General features: G+C 33.1%; 2 protein-coding genes across 3 annotated transcripts in view; both read right to left on the reverse strand.

Annotated features, from left to right (window-relative positions):
• LOC134842554 (choline transporter-like protein 2) overlaps window positions 1-25,209 on the reverse strand; it is a 546,776-nt gene that overhangs the window by 39,491 nt on the left and 482,076 nt on the right. The gene's annotated exons all lie outside the window — the stretch shown is intronic.
• LOC134841721 (alpha-1,4-N-acetylglucosaminyltransferase-like) lies at window positions 1,290-15,296 on the reverse strand. Its single transcript, XM_063857756.1, has 5 exons — window positions 15,142-15,296; window positions 6,354-6,521; window positions 5,788-5,936; window positions 5,145-5,363; window positions 1,290-1,522 (listed from the first exon to the last, which is right to left on the reverse strand). Exons 1-5 carry the CDS (start codon window positions 15,294-15,296, stop codon window positions 1,290-1,292), a joined length of 924 nt encoding a protein of 307 aa, XP_063713826.1.

Consider the following 25,209-nt stretch of genomic DNA (forward strand, 5'->3'; position numbering starts at 1 on the left):
TTGTTTAAAATGAAACTTTCTTTGAAAATTTCATATTAACTTTTTTAAAAGGATCAAAATCCATTTTAATCGACTGCTCGTATCAGGGTGAAACCCTGAATGCTCTGAATGTCTTCTAAGTTCTATCATTAAGTTCTTTTCCATGTACAACCCTATTTTTAATCAATCAACTGTCATTTCGACCGTTTTTTAACAAAACAAAAAGTTGACAACAAGCGATCAAAAAGTTGCAGTTGAACTTTTTGCCTAAAAGTCAGGAACCAATATCAGACGAATGGTAAATCAATTTTCTTTTCTTATCATGGTACACTTAATAAAATGGGTTCTACTTTTTGACAGTTAGGTTAGGTCAGTGTTTTTGGCATGAAATTGTCATTTTAACACATCGTAGAAATATAATACTTATGCTCTTATTCTTGGGATATTTATTTATCGACTTTGAACTGATAAACTATAATTGAAACTATAACATCAGGAGCAGATCTAGGATTTTCAACAGTTTTCTTTAATGAGGGAGAGTTTCCATTTACAACCCTATTTTTAATCAATCAACTGTCATTTCGACCGTTTTTTAACAAAACAAAAAGTTGACAACAAGCGATCAAAAAGTTGCAGTTTAACTTTTTGCCTAAAAGTCAGGAACCAATATCAGACGAATGGTAAATCAATTTTCTTTTCTTATCATGGTACACTTAATAAAATGGGTTCTACTTTTTGACAGTTAGGTTAGGTCAGTGTTTTTTGGCATGAAATTGTCATTTTAACACATCGTAGAAATATAATACTTATGCTCTTATTCTTGGGATATTTATTTATCGACTTTGAACTGATAAACTATAATTGAAACTATAACATCAGGAGCAGATCTAGGATTACAACAGTTTTCTTTAATAATTTTTTAATGACCTTTTCTTGGGCGTGAAAATTTTTGAAAAAAAAAATAGGACAAAAATGCCGTTTTTGAGCACTTTTTAGAAGGTTTTGACCCGAAAAATTGCATTTTTGGGTCGCACGCTCCCCTTCAATATTAGTGCAAATTGGAGCCGAAGACTCTTTTTTGAAAAAAAATTAAGAGTCAGACGGCCGAGAATGGCTGTTGTAAAATAAGTACCAATGAAGGACATTTTGGGTAGTGAAGGGATCCAATTCCTGATGGGGAGGGGGTCAGCTCTCCCTCTTCCTGAATCCACTCATATATAATATAATTAATATATAAACAAAACTGATTTCGACCCTCAAAAAATTTGGAGAGCATCAATTTTACTCTGATTTAATCTGCTGAATCATGTTCAAAATAATTCTGAGCTTTCTAGACTCATAGGGCATGTGTCTTTCATAACTTTCTTGAGTAGACTGTTCTTGTGTGGTGTGAGTGCCTGTTTGACACCGAGGTATGATTGCATGTAGTGGAACATGGTGCAGTTCTCCCCCCTCCACTGCTGCATCAGTGTCTCCGACTCTGTCTGGTTCTCCCCATTCAGGGGACTGTATTTTTTGCAGCACAGAGACCCAGTCTCAAACCCTATTTATGCACAGAAAAGTCAGCTTTTAAATAATAAAAGATAGCCAATCTTTGGAACAATTGTTTTAAGTGTCCAGAAGATATCGAAAAAAAGGATTGGTTGTTCGAAAAATATCAACTTCCGAATTTCAAGGAAAAATCATCACGCAAAATACCGTAATTGGTACTAAAGACAGTTGTTCATTAATTGGTTAAATCATTTATACTTAACTATCCACTATATAACTAACTAAATTTTTAAGCTATAACTTTGTCAAGAACATTGACGAATTAAGGTGAGACTTATCATTAAGGATAGATTACTAAGCAATCAACCACCAATGAACGCTTAGTAAAGTGCCCCTTAACAAAAGTCTTTTTATCTCACGCACAACTCAGTTCACTGCCTACCCATACGAAGCGCCCATGGATCATAATCGGTTATTTTGTCATTATATGGTCAGTATCTATAAAGTTACAAAAAATTGTTCATAACCGAATTTTGTCAATATTATACATTATAATCGATTATGATAAAGCAAGTAAGTCCATTTATCCACGAAGAAAGGGAATAACTTCTCAATGGACTTTTTTGAGAAGTTATTCATCATGAATTATACAACTTCCGAATTTCAAGGAAAAATTATCACGCAAAATACCGTGTTATGGAGCAGTACCCGTATTAGTACTTTTATTGGCCTCTATTGATGCCTAAGTACTAGCTGTTGTGAGTTCTACTTGGTTGGTGCTGTAGTATTGCAAATACTACCCGGAGATAAAAGTCTTTTCGAACCAACCCGCAGCAGATTTATGCCAGCATTTGTTGGTAGCTTTATGTAGCCTTTTAAATTCATGGTACCATAGTCTTTTAAGCAACGCAAATTATTGTTGGTGGCTGTATGCAGCTTTTGAGACTCTTATGATTCGCTCCTCAAATGTTGGCAAAATATCAATTTGGTAGTTTGAAATCCACAACACGCAGGCATTTAAACCCTTAATTAAAACAATTTTCCGACGAAGCAACACATTGAAAATTGAACGGCATAATTATAATGATTGTTTACATAAACTTTTACATCCCTAAAATCAGATGAACATTTTCTTAACCAAAACTGTGAACATGGATCGGTTCAGGGGATTAAAACCGAAGAGAAATTAATCCACTTATCTTTTTGAATTTTATACAGCTTGTAATTTGTCTTTAATTTTCCTTTTCTTCGATATTTCATTTTGATTTGATTCTAATTCAAATTTTTTCTATTTCTTATCAAAAAATGAAACAAAAATTGCTGGTTATGACAAAAATTAATTACAAAATTTATTTATTCTTTTCTTACAACTTTTACAATTTTCTATTCGTTCATATTTGCATCTGGTAAAAATCAACTTAAAGTGTATGGCTGTATGATTTGTTAATTATATAACAATCAGGATGAAACTGGGAGGTAAAATTTATTTCTCCATTTTTCATCCTGGCGGGTTTGCAAGCAACACAAAAAATACTAAGGTTTGATGTTAATAAGAAACAAAAATCAACCATACTTAGCTTGTGTATGCAACAAGTTTTTCGCATAATCATCTTCTGTCTGTAATAAGCAGAAAACAGAATTGTGACAGGATGTTTGACAACAAAGTTTGAGTCGGTTATGAACTGTAAAAACTCTCAGTTTAAGTACACAAATTCACAATCAGAAGAGGAAGAAGCTAGCATGTTGTCCCTGCAGTTTTGACCAGCAAAACCCAATCAATCAATTTGGAATATAATTGCAACCTGGAGTCGATGATGATGAATACTACGAAAATCAGTGACAAAAAGGATGAAGGAAAAACTCTAAAAACAATTGAAAGGAAACGCATGATTCAAACTATTTCACTTTGTTTTTTAAAGATTTGATTTCATCATTTGATGTGAGTTGTAGTATTGCAAATACAACACGGAGATAAAAGTATATTGTTCTATTTAAAGTCTTTTAAATACTTGTCCGATTTGTTTTCATTCTTTCCTTTTAGTATACTCAAGGTTTTTCCACAGACTATTTTGTCGGATATCATAGAAAAAGTTTGTCGCCATAAAGGCTGACCGGTTAAAATGTTCTGCTTTGAAAAGCAGACATTAAAGCGATAAACACCCGGTCTTTGGAGCCTTAGTAAGACACAAAAAAATAAAACATCTGCAAAATTAGAGACGGAATGAATAACGGTTTTTTAATATCAAAAACTTGAAAGACGAGACTATTGAAAACTTTCCAAACACCTGGAAGATGAAAGATATACGATGAAACAAAGTCTATGAAGATTAGAATTAGACAAAGGTACTTTGAAGCATTCTTGCATTAAGATTGGACATGTCTAAAATCTTCTTAATTTTTTATTCCACTCTCATTTCAGCTCGATCAGTCGAGTTAACATTTTCCGGAATAATTTTATTTCTTTCTTTGTTTTCTTTTTATTTTATAAACTTATTAAAGTACGATCTTAAAATTATTTTTTTAACTTCCCAAAAACATGCAGCAGCACGGATCTAAACAAACTGATGACCCAATACTCTGAGAAGCATTAGGTGGACAAAATAATCAGAAATCTAGGCGCGGACTACAGTCAAACTAAGTGTTAGTTTAAATGTAAAAAACTAGATTTTGACCTCATCCTCATTGGTACTAAAGACAGTTGTTCATTAATTGGTTAAATCATTTGTACTTAACTATCCACTATATAAAATTATACTTTTTTCTAACTAAATTTTTAAGCTAAAACTTTGTCAAGAACATTGACGAATTAAGGTGAGACTTATCATTTAGGATAGATTACTAAGCAATCAACCAGCAATGAACGCTTAGTAAAGTGCCCCTTAACAAAAGTCTTTTTATCTCACGCACAACTCAGTTCACTGCCTACCCACACGAAGCGCCCATGGATCACAATCGGTTATTTTGTCATTATATGGTCAGTATCTATAAAATTACAAAAAATTGTTCATAACCGATTTTTGTCAATATAATACATTATAATCGATTATAATAAAGCAAGTAAGTCCTTTATCCACGAAGAAAAGGAAGAACTTCTCAATGGACTTTTTTGAGAAGTTATTCATCATGAATTATACAACTTTTCTTAAATTATCTCATTTTATATTTATTAAGTTGCTATGTCTTACACTTCATAAATTGTTGCATTTCACATTAGAAACTTGAGTTTTTTTTACTCTACTTTTTCAATTCATTGCAGTTTAACACTTTATTTCACTGTTTTTTAACCAAAAACGCCACCTGCAGGGGGATGATATTTGAACGGGTGTAGGGGAAATTTTAGTGGTAGAATTGAGAGGTTGAGTGGTTGAACCTACCACTCTCTCTCTCTCTCTCTCCCTCTCTCTCTCTCTCTCTCCCTCTCTCTCTCTCTCTCTCTCTCTCCTCTCTCTCTCTCTCTCTCTCTTGCATCCCCAGTTCGCAAAATTTCTGCAAAATTTTATAAAAGTAATCGAATTTAGTTCCAAAAAAAACTGGATTATAGTCAATCAAAATTGATTATCATGGATTTTCTGTCAAAAATAATCATTTATAATGGCTGATACCGGCAAAATAATCGATTTCCGTGCCAAAAATAATGGATTATGATAGCATAAACAATAAGTATCTTCACGTACCGTACACTTTGAAACTGCTGCAGTTCAGCACGTGACGTCGAACAGTATGCGTGTCAAGAGCCAGTCTTTTTCTCTCCTTGAGACATGTCTTTTCTATCAGGCCTCCGAATACTCCGAACACTGTGTCGTACTGTCGGAACATGTATTGCTCCTGGGATATATTCATGGCTACCCATAACAGAGGGTGCCCAGGTCTAGACGATCCAATGACTGAATTTGCTTTAAAAAAATGCACAGAGACTATAGCGAGTTTACATTGAATTTGTTAAGCACTAAAGCATCGAAGCAGACGAGTGAAGCTTTGCTTGATGCTAATTTTTGCATTGGAATCTTTCAAACATTGTCTTCCATTACTAGTTCTTATACTATTTTTTGGCTTTTGGACTTCAAGCTAGGACAAAAGCATCTATCTAACTGGTTTCACATGCTTTCGCTTTCATAGTACCTATAAAGTTTCATAAGAACTAGTGAATTGAGGAGAACGAAAGGCACGAGCTCACGTTCTGGAGTTCGTACCTTCAAACCCACTGTTACCTATAGATATTAGATTGTTAAATGAGGCATAGCGCGTCAAAAACAAGAGAAATTCGTCAATTCAGAAGATCACTGTCCAGTTACCATCAAGTCAATCATTGGTACTTACTTATAGCTCCCCCATCGGCCCTGGATACATAAAAGGGGGCGGGGTCGATCCTGCCTCTGGCGAGGATGTCGGTGTCCATGTAGATGCCCCCGTACTTGTACAGGAGGGCCATGCGCAGGAAGTCACTCAAGTGCACGGCATAGTTATCCCTGCACAGTTAAAAACGATAACAACTAACTTTTTTTAAATGAAGAAATAAGAAATGCTTGTTGAAACATGTAACATTACGCGTGGAAACTTTTTGGAAAAGTTTTTTCGCTATCAAGGAAAATATTAAAATTAAAAAACATATTCCGAAATGTATTCAGAGGTTCAGATGCTCAGAAAATCTTCAGTGGTTATCAATGGTTATTTCGTGCCTACTTATGGCTATTTAATACCAAGAAAAATATAAGTTTTTTTATGCCGGGCTATATGCTTTTTTTTTGAAATACGATAAGCTCTAAGAACAATAATAACGCAACTTATTCATAAGTTAATTCAATACCTTCAAAAATGTCTACTATTAAGTCCGAGGCAAATCTTTAAAAAAATTCTTTTCAAAAGAAGTAAAACGGCGAGCTCACCATTCAAAGAGTGGACCATATCTGTATGTGTAGTTTGCCACTGGGGTGTTCCGCAGGATATCTTCTGGTACCAGTTTCTGAAACCGAACATTTTCAAACTTTGCTCGCAGTTTTCTTGTCAGCTCATCACTGGAGCTGTTCTTCTCGTCATAGCCCGCGATCAGAACCCTAGATTATATAATTGATTGAAGTTTCTAGAAATGAAAACGAAAAATATATATCGGTTAAATTTAAAACTATTCAGAAAATGACTATTAATTTTGTCTACAATTGGGTTATGTCGGAAAAAACGCTAATTTATCTGAGGTCGGTTACAGAATTCATTATTTTCTTAAATTTCTCAAGGATTCGCATTGGAGATAAAACTTGTACTGTCTAATAAAAATAGGTAAGTCTTTGTTGCTACCTAATTTTCATCATTGAGGACCACACCTCGTTGAGGCGGAATTTTCATTACGTGATTGTTTTGAGTTTGGAAGAAGGCTAAGGAATATTTATGCTTGCAGTGGTTTTTTTAATTCATGATAATTTTGGCAATCGAAATCACAGTCTTCGACAAAACTTTATGCCACAATGAAGATATCGACGGTTTATTGTTTAACTAAGCTATGGCTATCTTACAAGAGGTCACGTTCGAAAATGCAGCGCATCATATGATTGCTGACACCATCAATACCGATGCGCCACAACGCCAATGTTGCAAAAGTGTGTTCAACCGAAAGGGCTGTTTTCGAACTCAGATTTTGGGCTGAACAACATCCGTAGGTTGAGCTCTGTTCCACATACCTCCCCCCATGTTTGAATTTTAGTTTTGAAAACCTATTTTTATGTTGTCATAATGGAATGAAATTTTGGCTCTTTTCCTTTCCCCCCACCTCACGTAAGCATCAATGTTTTGACGTAACGAGGGGTTTTAAAAGGTTAGATGCGAGGACAACCAAATATGATTGTAATAGCCTAATTAGCCCGCATGCCAAAATTTTGTAACATTCTGACAATCAGAACAGATAAATTACTGGTGAAAATTCGTTGTTGGGTGGAAGAAGAAGAAGCCAAAATATTGCGTGGTGAACAAACTAACTATTGTGAACAGATTTTTTCTTCAAATCTTACACCGTAGTAAGCTATTCAAATATTGGTTTCTTATTTCTTACTAATTTTTACTGTGTTTTCATGCAGAATAATTACAAAATAATCCATTATACTTCATTTCTCTCATGAAACAATATTTTGATAGAAAAAGGTATTAAAATCTATTATGATAGATTATAATAGATTATAAGAGATTATAAAAGATTATGAAAGATTAAAAGAGATTTTCAGAAATCGGCTATGTTTTTTTATGTTGTCACCAAAAATGTTGTCACTCAGTAAAGAGAGAAAATAATTGTTTATAATGGATTTTTATCGTCAGTCTCCATAAATTTCAAAAAAGAGAGAATAATCGATTAAAAATGGATTATATTGCTACTATTTTTTGAAGCAAAAAAAAATATAATCGATTATAATCGATTACTTATTGAAAAATTATTTCTGAAAACTTTTTGAATTACAATCCATTTGTAACCTTACCAACTGGCGAGCACATTTTTTCAGGAAATCGACCCCGTGCATACCCGAAGAGCTCCCCCTCTGTTTTATTTTGAGATATCCATGTTTGGTGACGCACCCTTTGACCTTTGGCGCCAATAAAAACTAAATTTGAGGGGGAGCGCGTGCCAATAAACGCGATTTTTTGGTTACATTTTTCCAAAAATGACCAAAAAAGCCAATTTTGGCCAGTTTCTTCAACAATTCGCCTGCGGCGCACAAAGTTTGGCCAAAACAGGGTCCTTTAACTGCTCTGGGAGAGCTTGGAAAATCTATTTGGTCGACCTAAAAAAAGGTCGATAAAATATGTGGAATTTTTTTGAAAATCCGCCTCCACCCTTCGAGAAAATCTCATATTCGCCACTGGTTTACTGATTTCTTACTCTTTAGTAATTTTTACTGTGTTTTCATGCAGAATATTTAAATTATAATCCATTATACTTCGTTTTTCTCGTGAAACAATATTTTGATAGAAAAAGGTATTATAATCTATTATAATAGATTATAATAGATTATAAGAGATTATAAAAGATTATGAGAGATTATAAGAGATTTTCAGAAATTGGTTATATGTTTTTATGTTGTCACCAAAAATGTTATCATTAGAATGGATTATAAATCGTTTAAAGATCTAAGACTGGCGTTTATAATTAAATATGTTTTTCCTAAAAGTACGATCATAGTTATAATACAATCAATTATTTTTTCTTTTTACTGAGTGGGGGCTAGGTTTAAACTGGTTCCAATTAATGTTGTCTGAAAAAGTTTTGGTTCTTGTTAGTTTTTGGTAAACTTGTTGATGAAAAAATTTCAAACCATGATACTGAAAGTTTTTTTTTTGTTCGGTTTCTTGAATATTGAGTTTGAGGCCAAATGCGTTTGCCTTTCTTGTTCTGAAAACTCTTTAGAATTGAAATTTAGACATTAGAAATTGTCTTTGATGCTGATTGAAGAAATGATATTTTTTCTAACAAGGACATGATGCTATTATAGTTTGTGGGTCAAATGTAAGTATATTGACGAAATGCCATCATTTACATTCTTTTGTTTCGGAGGCTTTGTTGTTATGTGCACTGCTTGTTCGGGTGGTCAGGGGTTAGGTACCTATCTAATCACTAGTAGATGAGTGTCGTCTAAAATTAATTTGAGAACTTGATCAAAGTAACTTTGGATTTGCTTTTAAAGTGTTTCAGTGCTGTCTGTATTTAATGTAGTAATTATTCAAAATTGATTTTCATTTTTTTTTTTTGCGTGTCTGAAAAGTATAACTTTGTTTTTTGTCATATGGCCTGGGTCCTTCGATTTGCGATATCTGCATCATGTATTTGATATATAAAAAATGCATTGATCTTCTCATTAATTTTGTTTTGTTTCAGGAAATTCAAACCTCATGTACTGGCTACTGGATAAAATTATTTTTGCAGGATATTTGCTATAAAGTGTAACTGCCTTCTGTTCCTCTGAGTATTTGGTATTTTTCGAAGGCTGGGTTATTTTCACTACTTATCGAGTCGTTGCTTATTCTTTCCAATATTGCAAAAAGTGTTTCTGAGATAATTGCGAGAGCTAGAGATTGGCTTAAACAGCACATTTTCTGCGTGTGTATCCTGTTAACAATGAAAGTTTTCTAATTGTTCCGACTTTCGTAACAAAAGTAACGGAATATTTGTGCTCGGGATCGTTTTTTTAGACAAATTTTGACTTTTTAACTAGCCATTTTTGACGAGATTTTTAAAATATCATTTAGAAAGTATTGTTGTCGTGAGCTTAAATTTCAAATGTATTTTACCTGTGATATTTTTTTGCAAAGTTATATGGGCTTAAAGATTGCCATTTAGGCCAATTTGGGACAAGTAACGTAAGATATTATTCGCGCTATTAACGCGTAAGCTGAGTTTTAAATCGTCCTAGAAAACGCTCGAAATTGGTTGAAAGAAGCTTATTTGACATAATTGATTTGTTACAAGGAGCAAACTTATCCGTTTATACTTTTTATGGCGTCTGGGGAATTGATTTCCACAAACACCTCAAATTTTTCTCTTTTCCTTTTTTTTTACATTGAATTTTTTCATGTAATTACTAGTGCGCAGACCCTAAAAGGCAGTCGGAACATTCGGGACTTTGCCTTGATATGAGCAATCTTGTTTCGACTTTCATAACGAAATTAACGGAATATTTGTGCTGCGTTCGATTTTTAATTGTGCTGCGTTAGACAAATTTTGATTTTTAATTAGATTTTTTTTTGATTTTTTTAAATCATTGCTTTCCTTTGCTTAAATTTGAAAAGATATTTCACTTGTGATTGTTTTTTGAAAAAAAATGGGGGTTCAAAGATTGCCATTTTGGCCAATTTGGGACAATTAACGCGCGATTTATTTCGCGCTATTAACGTGTGAGCGGAGATTTAATCCGGCTTAGAAATTGTTCCAAATTGGTTAAAGGAAGCTGCTTATTTACCATAATTTTTTGGTTTTGTTTTTAGCGAAATCTATCACTTTGTACTTTGTTTGGCGTGTGGGGGGGGGGGGGGTGATTATCGCAAAAAATCTAAAACTTTTTTTCTAATTTTTTTTTTCAAGTTATTACTGCTCCATAGACCTTAAAAGACAGTCGGAACATTCAGGGCTTCGCCCTAATACGAGTGTGTTTTTTAAAATTATTCTCGCTTGTAAACACCTGGAAAGCACTAAATAATAGTTTAATGGTGATTTCTCCTGTAATGGTATTATAAAGAAACTCTAAATTTTAACATTAGGTTGTAAAATAACCTCACTTCAAAAGACATCATTAAAAATATTATATCAACCGGCGGCCGTTGTTTGGTGTGTTTTATATTTTTTTTATTATTGGAAAAATCAATTCTTATCTTCAACTTACATTGCAGTAGAAAACAGCCGATACAATAGTTTTTCTACGCTCGTGAAAATGCGAAGCATTCAAATTTTGAAAGATTTTGATTTGCATCGTTTCTATCCAAGTTAAATTTTTGCAGTTATTGTTTTGCAGATTAAAATGGTCCGGACGAAACTAAAAAAGTTTGAAAGTTTGGGTTAAGAATAGACAAAAAAATGGGTTAAGAATAGACAAAAAAAGAAGAAAACAAAAATTGGTTATAGTTTCACCGGAGTTAATATGGTTAATTTTTTTTTCGCAACCAAATTTTAGTAGTTAGGCTATCTCAAAAATAGGTTGTTTTGGCTTTTTGCGTCTTTTCATTCATTGTAATTCTTAAAATTGTAAATTGCAGATAATGGTAATTCTTAAAATACCAAAACAGAAAAGCAAATGCTCTAAATTGATGGATTGAATTGGGGAGGGTTCTCATGCTTGAAGGCCCGAATGCTTGAAAAATTTCAACCAATCAAAATCGCTAAGCATTTCTATTGGCTAAATGCCTGTCTCACAAAATCGAAGTCAATATTAACAGAAAATGTATTAAATCAGTGGAAAATAATCAAAAATATTACAAATTGCTGGTTACAACCCCAAAACAACTCAGATAATCATCAAGATTAATGAGGCCAAATCATAATGATTCTTCAAAACTCATCTGCTTATTATCTAATCGGTCAATATTATCACTAATGGCCTGGATTTATTTTCTTACTTTGAGATTTTCGCGATTTATTTTGAAATTTTGAATACTCAATTCTGATTGGCTGAAAGTAAGCTAAAATTAATTTCAAGCATTCGGTCCTTCAAGCATGAGGGACGCCACCTATTGAATTGAACTACAACTGCAGTGCGTAGTCCAAGCAGCTCATGAAGCTAGCAAATGATGCGCTTTTAAGCTATTTAAGCGGAATAAGTACTTTGAAGCGAAATAAGTAAAAACCCGCCTTTTATTTCATCAGTAACTAAAACTATGCCGCGTCTTGTTGTTCCAAGTTTTGAAGGGTTTGCCTTGTTGGGGGTTCCTTTTTTATTTAGATCTATTTTACAAAAATCCGAAATCATTCCAAAATCGTTCCAAATTGAATTGATTGAGGCAAGTTAATTATTCCTATTAATTCCATTCACTATATTATCAGCCTAAGAATCATTTTGCTAATATTTATTTAACCAAAAGCTATTCCAGACCAACTAAAGGGCAGTCGGAACAATGACTGTTTGCCCTGATACGAAGAGTCTTGTTAGCTATATGGACTCTTTTTCCTTTTCTCCTTTTTAACAAGTAATTTTTGTATTCATATTGTCTGATTGTTACAAAACTTGGCATGTGGACTAAATACCACATGCCAAATTTTGTAACAATCAGACAATATGAACACAAAAATTACTTATTAAAAAGAAAAAAAGCCTAAAAAGCATATTTATAAAATCTCTACTTAACTTTGTAAAACCCTTCGTTACACCATAAAATTGATGCTTATGTGAGGTCCTATAAAAGAAGAACTGAAAATTTAAGCATGCACGATTTTTGTACCATGTATCGAAATGACCCCCCCCCCCTTCGCAAAAAGGGAGGTATAGCTAACAAGATCTAAGCTAATTTTATCAAAAGGAGCCTCTTACACAGCTCAACAAAGTTTTAGAAGGATAAAAATTGAACTGCGCAAAACATTTGAACTGTGCTTTGAGAATTGGTTGTTTATACTTCATCTATCCGTAAATTTTTTGAATTGTTTTGATAGAACCAGGCTGCTAAAGAGATCCCGCATTGGAGTTCCATAAATTAAAATCTAGTATAATTGAGTTTCCTTGTCAGTGTCCACAAACTTGAAAACAAATCGATTATAATTAATTAGAAATGGATTATAATATTACTATTGTTCGAGGCAACAAAATCCTTTTTTCATCCATTATAATCAATTTTTTTTCTTTTTCGTGGACACTTACAATGAAACTATGTTATAATCTATTTTTTCCACTTTACTGAGATGCGAATTTCAACGCACATAAAGTCTTTTCTACGTTTTAAATTAAAGTTGGTTACGTTGGTTACTTGTTGTTCAATAGAATTTTTTTCTATCTAATTTTGATATTTTTGTTACTTTTTTATATTACTCAACATTACCCCCCTAGCATTTGCCCATTTAGAACAAACCCCCCTCTCCCCCCAACTTAATGTGTTCAGGTGGGGAGTGGATTCAGGTGTGGGGGGGTTCGGTTGGGGGAGGTGGTGGGTTCACGTGGGTGGGGGGTATGTGGTTTCAGGTGGGGGAGGGGGGTGGTATGTGGGTTTAGGTGGGGGAGGGGGGGTATGTGGGTTCAGGTGGGGGGGGGGGTATGTGGGTTCAGGTGGGAGGGGGGGGTATGTGGGTTTAGGTGGGGGGGAGTTATTCAGGCGGGGGTGTTCAGGTGGGGAGGGGGTTGTTCAGGTGGGGGGTTCAGTGGGGGGGTTCACTGGGGGAGGGGAGTAAAGGGACAAAGGTTAGGGGGATTGAAGGGGAGCAAAGGGGCAAACGTTGGGGGGGGGAGCTCAACGGACTTAGTGTACGGCCAGGCTGTACACTCGCTTTGCAAAGTTTCCGCATCAATCACTTGATAAAAGCTGAAATTCTTGCAAAATTTTGCACTACGCGCGAAACAAAGGTTGTAAGGTCCCAAAGTGGAGCTTAGCTGAACCTTTTTGCAAATTGAGTTTAGGTTTAGAAATGGATTAGGCCGTACTTTCGCTTTGCAAAGTTTCCGCATAACTCATATGATAAGTGCAGAAATTCTTGCAAAAGTTTGCACGACGCGAAACAAAAATAAAATGGATAAAAATCCATTTTACGGTGATTTTCTACTTGTTATATAATCAATTATAATGGACTTCAAATGAGTTTATGCATGTTATTTTTGCGAGAAAAATGAATTTAAATCCATTTTCAGTCCAATTTTGGTTTCTGAGCGTAACATGGAAATCGATTATGCTTACAACAATTTAGACCACAAAAATCCCTTATAATCGATTTGTTTTCACTTTTCTTAATTGCGGGATAATCAATTTCAAGACGCTTTCTAAAATAAATTTTTTTAAAAGAGACTTATTTGAAATGCTTTTAAAATGATATCCACTAAGAGCTTCCATACATAATAATCAGTTATACTGGTTATACTGAGTTTTAATTGGTTTTTAAAAAACTCTTATCATTTTGAATGGATTTTAAGTGAATTATAAGCGGTTGTAAGGTCCCAAAGTGTGAACTTAATCGATTATTATGGCAACATTCTAGAGCACAAAAAACTATTATAATCGATTAATAATCACAGAAATTAAGTGCGGGTACTCTCTTTTAAAACATTTTTGAAAAGAGACTTACTTGAAAACGCTGTTGATATGAGACTCACTTATAAATTGTTTTTAAATGAGACTCACTTAAAAATTGTTTTTAAAATGAGACTCACTAAAGGCGACGGAGTGATTTTTTGGAGGTATGGTCCAAAAAATTGTTTAAAAGTAGTTTCGAAGTTTTGCCAGTGAATTGATATTTTTGATGATTCCATTTTAAAATGAAGACAAGACTGCTCGTATCAGGGCGAAGCCCTGAAGGTTCCGACTGCCTTTTAAGGTTTATTGAGCAACAGTAATACATAAAAAAAAATTAATGAAATAAAATAAAATGTTTTTTTTTAATTTGAAAATTTTTATGAAAATCATCCCCCCACACGCCATATAAAGTACAAAAAGATAGATTTCGTTCCTTGTAACAAATCAATTATGGCAAATAAACTTCGTTCAACCAATTTTTATAAGACGGATTAAATCTCCGCTTACGCGTTAATAGCGCGAATTATATCGCGCGTTAATTGTCCCAAATTGGTCAAAATGGCCAAAATGGCAATCTTTTAACCCTCATAACTTTGCGAAAAATGATCACAGGTAAAATATCTTTTCAAATTTAAGTTCAGGACAACAGTGGCTTTCGAATGATATTAAAAAATTCCGTCAAAAATGGCTAGTTAAAAAGTCGAAATTTGTCTGAAGAAAAAAAAACCCACCCCGAGCACAAATATTCCGTTACTTTCGTATCGAAAGTCGGAACAATAAGTGGTAAATCTAACGAAGAAATGTTCATAAAATTTTCTTTTGTTTTCATACACTTGATGTTCTCAATGTATTTTTTAAAATGTTTTGTGAGCCAGACTTTTTCAATGGGACTCATCAAAAACGGTGAGGCCATACTTCTAAACGAGTACCCGATTTAAAGTTTTCTGGTGGCACCTGTCAAAATATAACTTTTAAAAATCTACTCTGTTTAGTGATATTTACCTTATGCAATAGTCAGGCATGGCCCTTGCGACGCTTTCGGCGGCACACAGAAGTCTCGGCCTGGCTATTGCCACCTTAGTTTCTAGAATCCAAACAGATCGGTTCAACTGGGCCTTTAAGTTGTCGCAAACTGCTGGCAAATTTAGTCCAAACATTGAAATTACCCGACATGAAAAAGAGTTGTAGATAATTAGGAGTACTTGCAACACAATAAAAACGATGAAAAAATATTTTTCATAAACCATTTTTATATAACGTTTTTAAAAAAAAAAATTGGAAGTCACAAACTTATAGGCACTCTGTTAGTGCAAAAAGTTGTTATTGCACTGCTTCGAAAGCCAGCAATCGAAAATATGTGCTTTGAAGCAATTCTGTTTTTTTTGCCTTCCAGTCCAAACTTTTTCACATGGCGCTTTTAGCGCCGAAACACGCTAAAATTAAGGAAAAGCTTGCTAAAAAAGACAGTTTTTTGGTCAAAACTTTCCAAAAAATGATTAAAAACATTATTTTGGTCAGAAACTTTTAGTGTATTGCTGGAACTAGAGATACTAGATCCACGCCTGATTGATTAACCTTGGTCAAAAGCCCCTTTTTGTCCAGGTTTTGCGAACAAAAGTGGGAATTTTCAAATTTTCGCAACAAACGTCGCGTCCTTCAGCTTGGACTTGTTGCCACATTTTGGGACCGTTGCAACCAATTTTTGTCCTTTTCAGCGAATGGGATCCAAACCAAAGATGCTCTACTGGCTCGACCCAAAATTCATGATTATATTTTGCTAAGCTAAAAAAAACAGAATAACTCGATTGTTTTTGGAGCAATATTACGATTGGCACAGATTTCTTCCTCTTTATTTAGTCGACAGATTTCCTCCCATAGCCAATATCTTCTCATCGCATACCCAAGTTTGTGGAAGATATCTGTTTACGTTTTGAAATGGGAAGAGCTCTGTTGAAAATAAAATGGGTCGAGATCTGTCTGGGAAGAAATCTGTCACAGCCAATATTACAAATGGTGCCAACTTTGAGAACTTTAAATAATGGCATGTCTTAAACTTGAGACATTTCATGCGTAATATAAACATTTCGTTTTCAATCATTTTTACATATTGTTTTGATAGACTTGTTAGTGCAGCATTATAACAGATAGAATTTTTTCAATTTTAAAAAGTAACGCTTCTTTCACAAATCCTTTGGCTTTGAATGAAAAAGTATAACTATTTGAAGGTTAACAAGGAGTGATCTAGATTTTTAATGTATCATATCAGCTCTTGTTTCAATGTTGTTTGTTTGATTTTTTGGGCATGCTAAAAGAACTTAAAAGCAAAACTAATTGTATCAATTGTTCTCGACATCAAAATAATTTTCAGTAGATGGCACATCTCTAGTGTTTTTGGAATGTGAGTCTTGCAAGAATCATACCAAGAAATGCAAGTCTTATATGAGTTTTTAAGAGTCACGCCAAAATTGCATTACCTTAAACACAAAAGAATTTCGCAGATAATTTATAATTTATGCATCTCATGCAAATTTGTAATATTTCAAACTTTGTATTTTTTGCCAAAATTGTTTATTAGGGTTAAAGAAAGGTGAAAATTATTCAAATTTATTCTTAATGTTCTAAACAATTGAGAAGTATCTTGAAACTATCTGTTTTGAAAAACTTTCAGATTTATCTCTATAACTCTACAAAGTATGGTTTTGCATACAATCTAGCAACAAGTTTTATAAATTTCTTTGCTTTATGAGAAACATTTGCCATCAACCTCCGCACTGAGATTTTGCTGAATATCTGCTACAAACTAGCAAAACAATTTAAAGACCTGGAACATTCCATAAACAACAAATATAATAGAAAAAAGGTATTAGAATTTGTTTTTTTTTGTATCAAGTGTTTTTTTTTAATCTTGGAGCTCGGATTTGTCGCCACAATTTAGGACCAATGCTAGCAAATTTTATCGTTTTCAGCCAATGCGATCCAACCCAAAGATGCTCAACTGGCTTTACCCGAAATTCATTGTTGCTCAGAGTGCGTTTGTTTGACTCTGGTCTCCAGCAACTCGCCCGTATGTTTTTCCGGTAACCTCGACACGCATTGGCAATGTTACGCAAAATAAAAAATGTAATCAATTTTTCTTTTCAATTTTGGTTCCTAAATTTTTAAATAAAATTATTAAAGTATAATTTATTTGAAATAAAGTATATTATTTTTTTTATTAAGTAAAATTCTATTATAAAGTCAGTTGTTAATTTCGGGGCTGTAAACTAGATGGGAAAGATGAGCATATCGTAATACAATCAATATATGTTGAATTTCATAATTGTTGTTTCGAGTTTTCAGAGCATTTGATTATAATGTACTAGGCTGAAAAAACACAATATTTGAATGTATTATCGGAGCAATTTTACGATTGGAACAGATTTCTTCCTATTTTTTAGTTGACAGATTTTGTCCCATACAGACTTCGTCCCATACATATTTCGTCTCATTTCCAAAATCCTCTCATCCCATTTCCAAGTTTGTGGGACAAAATTCATGGAACAAAAATGGGAGTTTTCAAATTTTCAGAACAAACGTCGCGTCGTGGAGCTTGGACTTGTTGCCACACTTTGGGACCAACGCAAGCAATTTTTATCATTTTCAGCCAATGCGATCCAACCCAAAGATGGTCAACTGGCTCGACCCGAGACTCATTGTTGCTCAGAGTGCGTTCGTTTGTCTGGTCTCCAGCAACTCGCCTGAATTTTTTTTTCGGTAAACTCGACACGCATTGGCGATGATTCGCAAAATAAAAAACATAATCGATTTTTCATTTCAATTTTAGTTTTTTTAAACTTTACAAAGTTTTTAAACTATAATTCGTTTGTATGAAATTATATTAAAAAAATTTTGAACTAAAGATTTATAATAAAGCCGGTTGTTGATTTTGTGGCTGTGTACTAGATGAGCAAGATAAGCATATCTTAATACCAATCAATATATGTTGCTTCAAACTAGCAGAATAATTCAAAAACCTAGAGCAATCCATAAACAACAAACATAATAATAAAAATGGTATTAGAATTTGGTTTTTTGTATCAAGTGACATTCGATTGATCAAATGAAGACGTTGTCTTTGTAATAGTTTTTCTATGTTACTTGTTTTTGATTGAGGTTGTTTATTTAATTTGAATGATTCGCAGTTATTGAAAGTGTTTTATTCAGATTGGATGTTTCTCGAGGTGTTTTTAAATTCTCCAAAATATTATCCAGCACATCTACCCACTATCAAGAAAAAACGGTTTTAAAATTTTGATTTTCGTTTAATTTCGAGCGAGTAAAGCGAGCGAACAGCCTTTCAGCAAATTTTCAATGCTTAATTTAAGCCGTAAAGCTTAATTTTACTAGAGTTTGTTTCTCTGTGTCTTTCAGCGTCATTTCAAAGTTTCAAAAGGCTTCTTCAAAAAAAAGTTTTGAACGTTTTTTTTGTTGTTTTTAAAGAAGTTTTTCGAGTCAATTTTGTAAAGAAACCATACTGCAATATGCTTTTTTCTACTATGATTGTCGAATGTTGAATAAATTTTTGTTTGTCGTTAGTTATTTTAAACACACCACGCAGAAAAAACGGCACTAAATCGCAAAAAATTAAATTATTGTTTTTAAAATTATGGCCGGAAAATTTTGTGCAACTTGCACAGTAAACGACTGTCCTTGTTTTCCCGTCTTTTGTAACGTAAAAAACGAATTTTTGTGGTCGGGTGGTGTGTGGTTTTTTTATTCAGACAAATATCGACTTTTTAACAGGATTTTTTAACCTCATTCAAAAGGTATTGCTGACCCGAGATTAAATTTAAAAAAGATACTTCACCTGTGCTCGTTTTTTGTAAAGTTATGAAGGTTTAAAGATTGCCATTTTTGCCAGTTTGGAAAATTAACGCGCGATATATTTTGCTCTTTTAACGTGCAAGCGGATATTTAAATCGTCTTAGAGATCAGATCATTCCAATTTGGTTGAAGGAAGTTGATTTACCATAACTGATTTGTTACTAGGAGCGAAAATTATCACTTTGTTCTTTATGAGGCGTTATTAATGCTGTGCTCTTTTCATGTTATTTTTTTCATGTTATTACTGCTCCATAGACCTTAAAAAGCAGTCGGAACATTCTTCATTGCTTCGCCCTGATACTAGCATTCTTGTTTATGTTTGCGTTTCAATTTGACTGCTATTTTTTATTTGTTTCATTCGAGAGCTGCGTGGTTTCATCACTTAAATCGTTTACTTTTTGTTTGCTTGCTTCTGAGTCAATCATTTCCAACCATTTGCTCCTTACTTTGTTCGTTGAACTCAATATCAATTTTGTAAAGAACCCTTTAATGTGGTTTCTTTGAGTGCTGTTTTAAGCTGTTTTAAGCTATCAGTTTCTGCACTTGAGTTGTTTTCTTCTCAATATGCAAGGTCGGTTCCTGTAAAACTTGTTTATTGTCGTTTCTGATGTTTCCCCATTAGATATGGGTTAATTGTCATTTATAAAGGGCCTTTGTAGAAGAAGATTTGTTTGTTCTTATTAGCTACTCTAAAAAATGAACATGTAATTTTACGAAAAAAATTACGTAATTTCACATGTTCGTCGTTTTATATTTTGATAGAAAAAGGTATTATAATCTATTATAAAAGATTATAATAGATTGTAAGAGATTATAAAAGTTTATGAGAGATTATAAGAGATTTTCGGAAAAGTTATAATCAATTAAAAATTTTGAATTTGCTTTTAGAGTGTTTCAGTGCTGTCTGTATTTATTGTAGTAAACTATTCAAATATTTGTTTCTTACTTCTTACTAACTTTTACTGTGTTTTCATGCAGAATAATTAAAAAATAATCCATTATACTTCATTTTTCTCATGAAACAATATTTTGATAGAAAAAGGTATTATAATCTATTATAATAGATTATAATAGATTATAAGAGATTATAAAAAATTATGAGAGATTATAAGAGATTTTCAGAAATTGGCTATATTTTTTTTTATGTTGTCACCAAAAATGTTATCATTAGAATGGATTATAAATCGTTTAAAGATCTAAGACTGGCGTTTATAATTAAATATGTTTTTCCTAAAAGTACGATCATAAATATAATACAATCAATTATTTTCTCTTTTTACTGAGTGGGGGCTAGGTTTAAACTGGTTTCAATTAATGTTGTCTGAAAGTATTTTGGTTCTTGTTAGTTTTTGGTAAACTTGTTGATGAAAAAATTTCAAACCATGATACTGAAAGTTTTTTTTTGTTCGGTTTCTTGAATGTTGAGTTTGAGGCCAAATGCGGTTGCCTTCCTTGTTCTGAAAACTCTTCAGATTTTGAAATTTAGTCATTAGAAATTGTCTTTGATGCTGATTGAAGAAATGATATTTTTTCTAACTAGGACATGATGCAATTATAGTTTTTTGTGGGTCAAATGTAAGTGTATTGACGAAATGCCATCATTTACATTCTTTTGTTTCGGAGGCTTTGTTGTTATGTGCACTGCTTGTTCGGGTGGTCAGGGGTTAGGTACCTATCTAATCACTAGTAGATGAGTGTCGTCTAAAATTATTTTGAGAACTTGATCAAAGTAACTTAGGATTTGCGTTTAAAGTGCTGTCTGTAAATAATGTAGTAAGCTATTAATAGTTTAATTTCATTTTGTTCTTTTGTTTGTCTGAAAAAATTAACTTTATTTTTCGTCATATGGACTGGATCCTTTGCTTTGCGATATCTGCATCATGTTTTTGTTATATAAAAAAATGCATTGATCTTCTCACCATTTTTGTTTTGTTTCAGGAAATTCAAACCTCATGTACTGGCTACTGGGATAAAATTATTTTTGCAGAAGACTTGCTATAAAACGTGACTATCTTCTGTTTCTCTATGTGTTTTGTATATTTCGAAGTTAGGGTTTCTTAAACCATTTATCGAGTCGTTGTTTGTTCTTTCTAATATTGCAAAAAGTGTTTCTGTGAGATAATGTCGAGCTAGAGATTCGTTATTACAGCACACTTTCTGCGTTTGTATCCTGTTAAGACTGAAATTTTTGTAATTGTTACCCTTTTTGTAACGAAAGTAACGGAGTATTTGTGCTCCGCGTGCTTTTTTTTTGAAGACAAATTTCGACTTTTATGTAACTATTTTTGACAGGATTTTTTCGTAAAATTATGGGGGGTTCAAAGATTGCCATTTTGGCCAACTTGGGACAATTAGCGCGCGATATATTTTGCGCTATGAACGCGTAAGCGGTAACTTAGTCCATCTTAGAAATCGTTCCAAATTGTTTCAAGGAAGCCATATTGATTTGTTACTAGGAGCAAAATCTATCACTTTATACGGGATGATCATTACAAAAAATCTCAAGTAAAAAAATGCTTTGTGGTTTTGTAAAATATCAAGACTGCTCGTATCAGGGCAAAACATTGAATTTTTCAACTGCCTTTCAAGGTTTATGGAGCAGTAACAACATGAAAAAATTTTTCTAAGAAAGTGTATGAAAAAAAAATTGAGTTGTGAATTTTTTGTGAAATCATCCCCTCCACACCCCATATAAAATTGAAATTGATAGATTTCGCTCCTAATAACAATTCAATTAAGGCAAACAAGCTTCCCTCAACCAATTTGGAACAATTTCTATGACGAATATCTCTGCTTACACGTTCATAGCGCAAAATATATCGCGCGCTAATTGTCCCAAGTTGGCCAAAATGGCAATCTTTGAACCCCCCATAATTTTACGAAAAAATCCTGTCAAAAATAGTTACATAAAAGTCGAAATTTGTCTGCAAAAAAAAGCACGCGGAGCACAAATACTCCGTTACTTTCGTTACAAAAAGAGTAACAATTACAAAAATTTCAGTCTTAACAGGATACAAACGCAGACGGATTAAATCTCTGATTACGGGTTAAAGGCGCGAAATATATCGCGCGTTAATTGTCCCAAATTGGCCAAAATGGCATTTTTTAAACCCCCATAACTTAACGAAAAAAAGATGACACTCAAATATGTTTTCAAATTTTAGCTCAAGACAAAAATACTTTTTGAATTTGTCGAAATTTGTTTTAAAAAAAAAACACCCCGAGCACACATTTCCGTTACTTTTGGTTATAATCTGTTAAAATGTAAATTTCAAGGTCCTGTTTGAGATTCTTGCTTGCACTAGATGAAGTCTGCGGTTAATTCGTATTTTCAGATAGACCACACCGTCTTTTCTTCACGTTAATTTACTGGGCTCTATATTTTTGTGCAAATATTTGCCTATATTTTTCAGTTCTCAAAAGACCCTGAAAATGAAAATGTTGGTTAAAACGGATAGTTGTAGATTATTTCTAATTTATTCAAAAATGCTGGCCTGGCTGTGGATAGTTAGAACTTAGAGTGATGAAAAATGTTACTTGTGGTTGATTAGTAATAAAAACTTTAATATCTATCTTGTGTCTTTTGAAATTTATATAGGTGGTTTTAGCATACTGGTAACGTGGAAACTCTTAGGTATTCAGAGTTTTTATTCAATACTTTTTCCCATTGGGGCTCTGTAGTGTATAAAAGCCAGCTCTCACTTGACCATGAGCTCCAGGTTTACCACGGCTGCAAAAGTATTAAAAGCTTCATTCAATGACACATTTCAGCCAAACCTAGATAGATTTGAAGAAACTACTTAGCGTTGATTTGATAGTTTAAAAGGGAAATTTGCCGGGGTAAAAAAAAACAGTTGACATCATTTTATATGACCTCGGGGAGTTTCTCACTTTAGAATCTTACTTCACTGAAGCCACCAAAAAGACTTTCTACAAACAAAAATATCAGCACTGAGACTTAAGTTGAATATGCTACCTTGAATAATCATAATCGTAGATTGTTTTCAAATTCCAATCATAAGTAAACGAGCTCTAGATTTGAAAAAAGCGTAGTTTCTGACAAAATGGGTTTAGTTAAAGATATCAAGTTTGTTTCGGCAGAAAATATCCCGCTAGACATGGATTGCTAAGTTCATTTCTATCTATTTGATATATTTTAAGTAATTTTCCAGTTTGCTTGATAAATTTTTACATAAAGACTTTTTTGAATATAATTGCTTGAAGACTTGAATACTCTTATTTCTTTTGTATGACAAGTTTATGTTTGCCTTGATCAAGTTCTGATAATTTAACAAACCAATTTTAGAATTGATTTTTTGTAGAAAACTTTATGCCAAAATTTAAATAATTGTTACTTTCGTTATATTATTGGTGAAAGACTGCTTGAAGTTACTTCAGGTAGTTTTCTATGCATTGTAAATGCAAAATCGTCCAAAGTTTTGTGCTTTGAGTAAACCAAGGTCTTTGTCAATTGCATACGAACACATCCCAAAGTTTTTCAGATAATGAATTAAGAAAAAAAATTTTTTGGTTCATGCAAAAAATTCATCATAAATTTTCCATTTATGAAAAAATTTTATCAAAGAAAATTAACGCATTTTTCTGCTCATATGGATTATTTAGAACTGCAGGGTAAAAAATTTTTCCTAATTGGAAAATGTATGATAAGAAGTTTTGGCCAAAACGGGGAACTTGGATTTATTTTAGAGTGTTTCACGCTGAATGTATTTAATGTAATAAACTAATGAAGGTTCAATTTCATTCTGTTATTTGTTTGTCTGAATGACAAAACTTAATTTTTTTTTCATTTGGACTGGGTCCTTTGATTTCCAGAATTTGAATGGCGTATGCATCTTTTAATTGATATATACAAAACGCCTTGATCTTATTATCATTCTTTTGTATTTTTTTTCACGAAATTGGTTTCTACATGGGCTGGCTTCTGGTTAAGTCGATGCAGATTTGCTATAATTCGTAACTGTCGTCTGTTTTTCTATTTGTTTGTTATTTTTCCAATGCTAGGGTTTTTGTTTCTTACTTTCGAGTTGTTGTTACTCAAATTGGGGTTTTCTCGGTATTGGTCTGGAAGAAATGGTTGTGGTTGTGTCATTTTTTAATTGTTTATTAGGCGAGCAATTAAAATATTTTTGAAATGCGTGTTTTTTTTCAAAAAAATTTCATAAGTATTTTTGATTTGACATATAGGTTTCCAATGTTACTGCGTCTCAGAGCTAATGTTATTTGGTCTTTCATTCCAACAGTTAACATTTGAAGTGTTTCTAGTGTTTGAGTTGATTTGCACGTGCGGTTTTGCTTTGAGAAGAAAAATTAATCTACAAATATTTCTGTTTTGGTTACAATTGCTTTTGTGCGTCTCAATACCAGATCAAACCAAGCTGACCAGTGAAACTGTACATGTTCGCTTGGAAGACCCGAAAAGAACTTTAAGCAGTAAAGAATTTTGAACTGTTTGGAGGAAATATTTTGAAAGAACACTCCAATAGACGCCCATTGGTGGACACTTGGGCTGGATTGAAGGCATCCAGATTTAACTGAGCCTTGGAGCGGATTGTTGAGCTTGATGAAATCAATCCAACTAGTTTTTTTTCGGAAAAATTTTTAAAAAAATGAAACGAAAAAAGTCTAATAAATTGAATACAAATGTTTTAATACTTGAAAATCCCAAATATTTATGAAAACTTTGCGGAACTGAATGCTATTTTAATTGTCAATCGTGTGACATTTGCAAAACCTGGTTTCACAAGGACTGTAACAAATTGCCTAAGGAAGTTTTCCAAAATTTAGGCAAAGGTTTATTCTGCAAATGTGAGCGTCTATTCTTCACACTGTCTATTCTTCACACTAATTTTTTGGGCCGTATATATTTTTTTTAAAATTTGCATGTTTTTTTATAAATTTTTCTTGAGTATTTTTGATTTGACATATAGGTTTCCAATGTTACTGCGTCTCAGTTAGAACTAACGTTACTTGTTTTTTCATTCCAATAGTTAACAATTGAAGTGTTCTTAGTGTTTGAGTTGAGTTGCACGCGCGGTTTGCTTTGAAAAGAAAACTGAATCTAAAAATATTTTTGTTTTGGTTAAAACAGCATTTTTTGCGTCTCAGTACTATACCAGATCAAACCAAGCTGACCAGTGAACATGTGCGCTTGAGGGGCCCGAAAAAATTTTTAAGCAGTAGTGAATT

Source organism: Symsagittifera roscoffensis, chromosome 3, assembly GCF_963678635.1.
Source record: "Symsagittifera roscoffensis chromosome 3, txSymRosc1.1, whole genome shotgun sequence".
Taxonomy (NCBI): Eukaryota; Metazoa; Xenacoelomorpha; order Acoela; family Convolutidae; genus Symsagittifera; species Symsagittifera roscoffensis.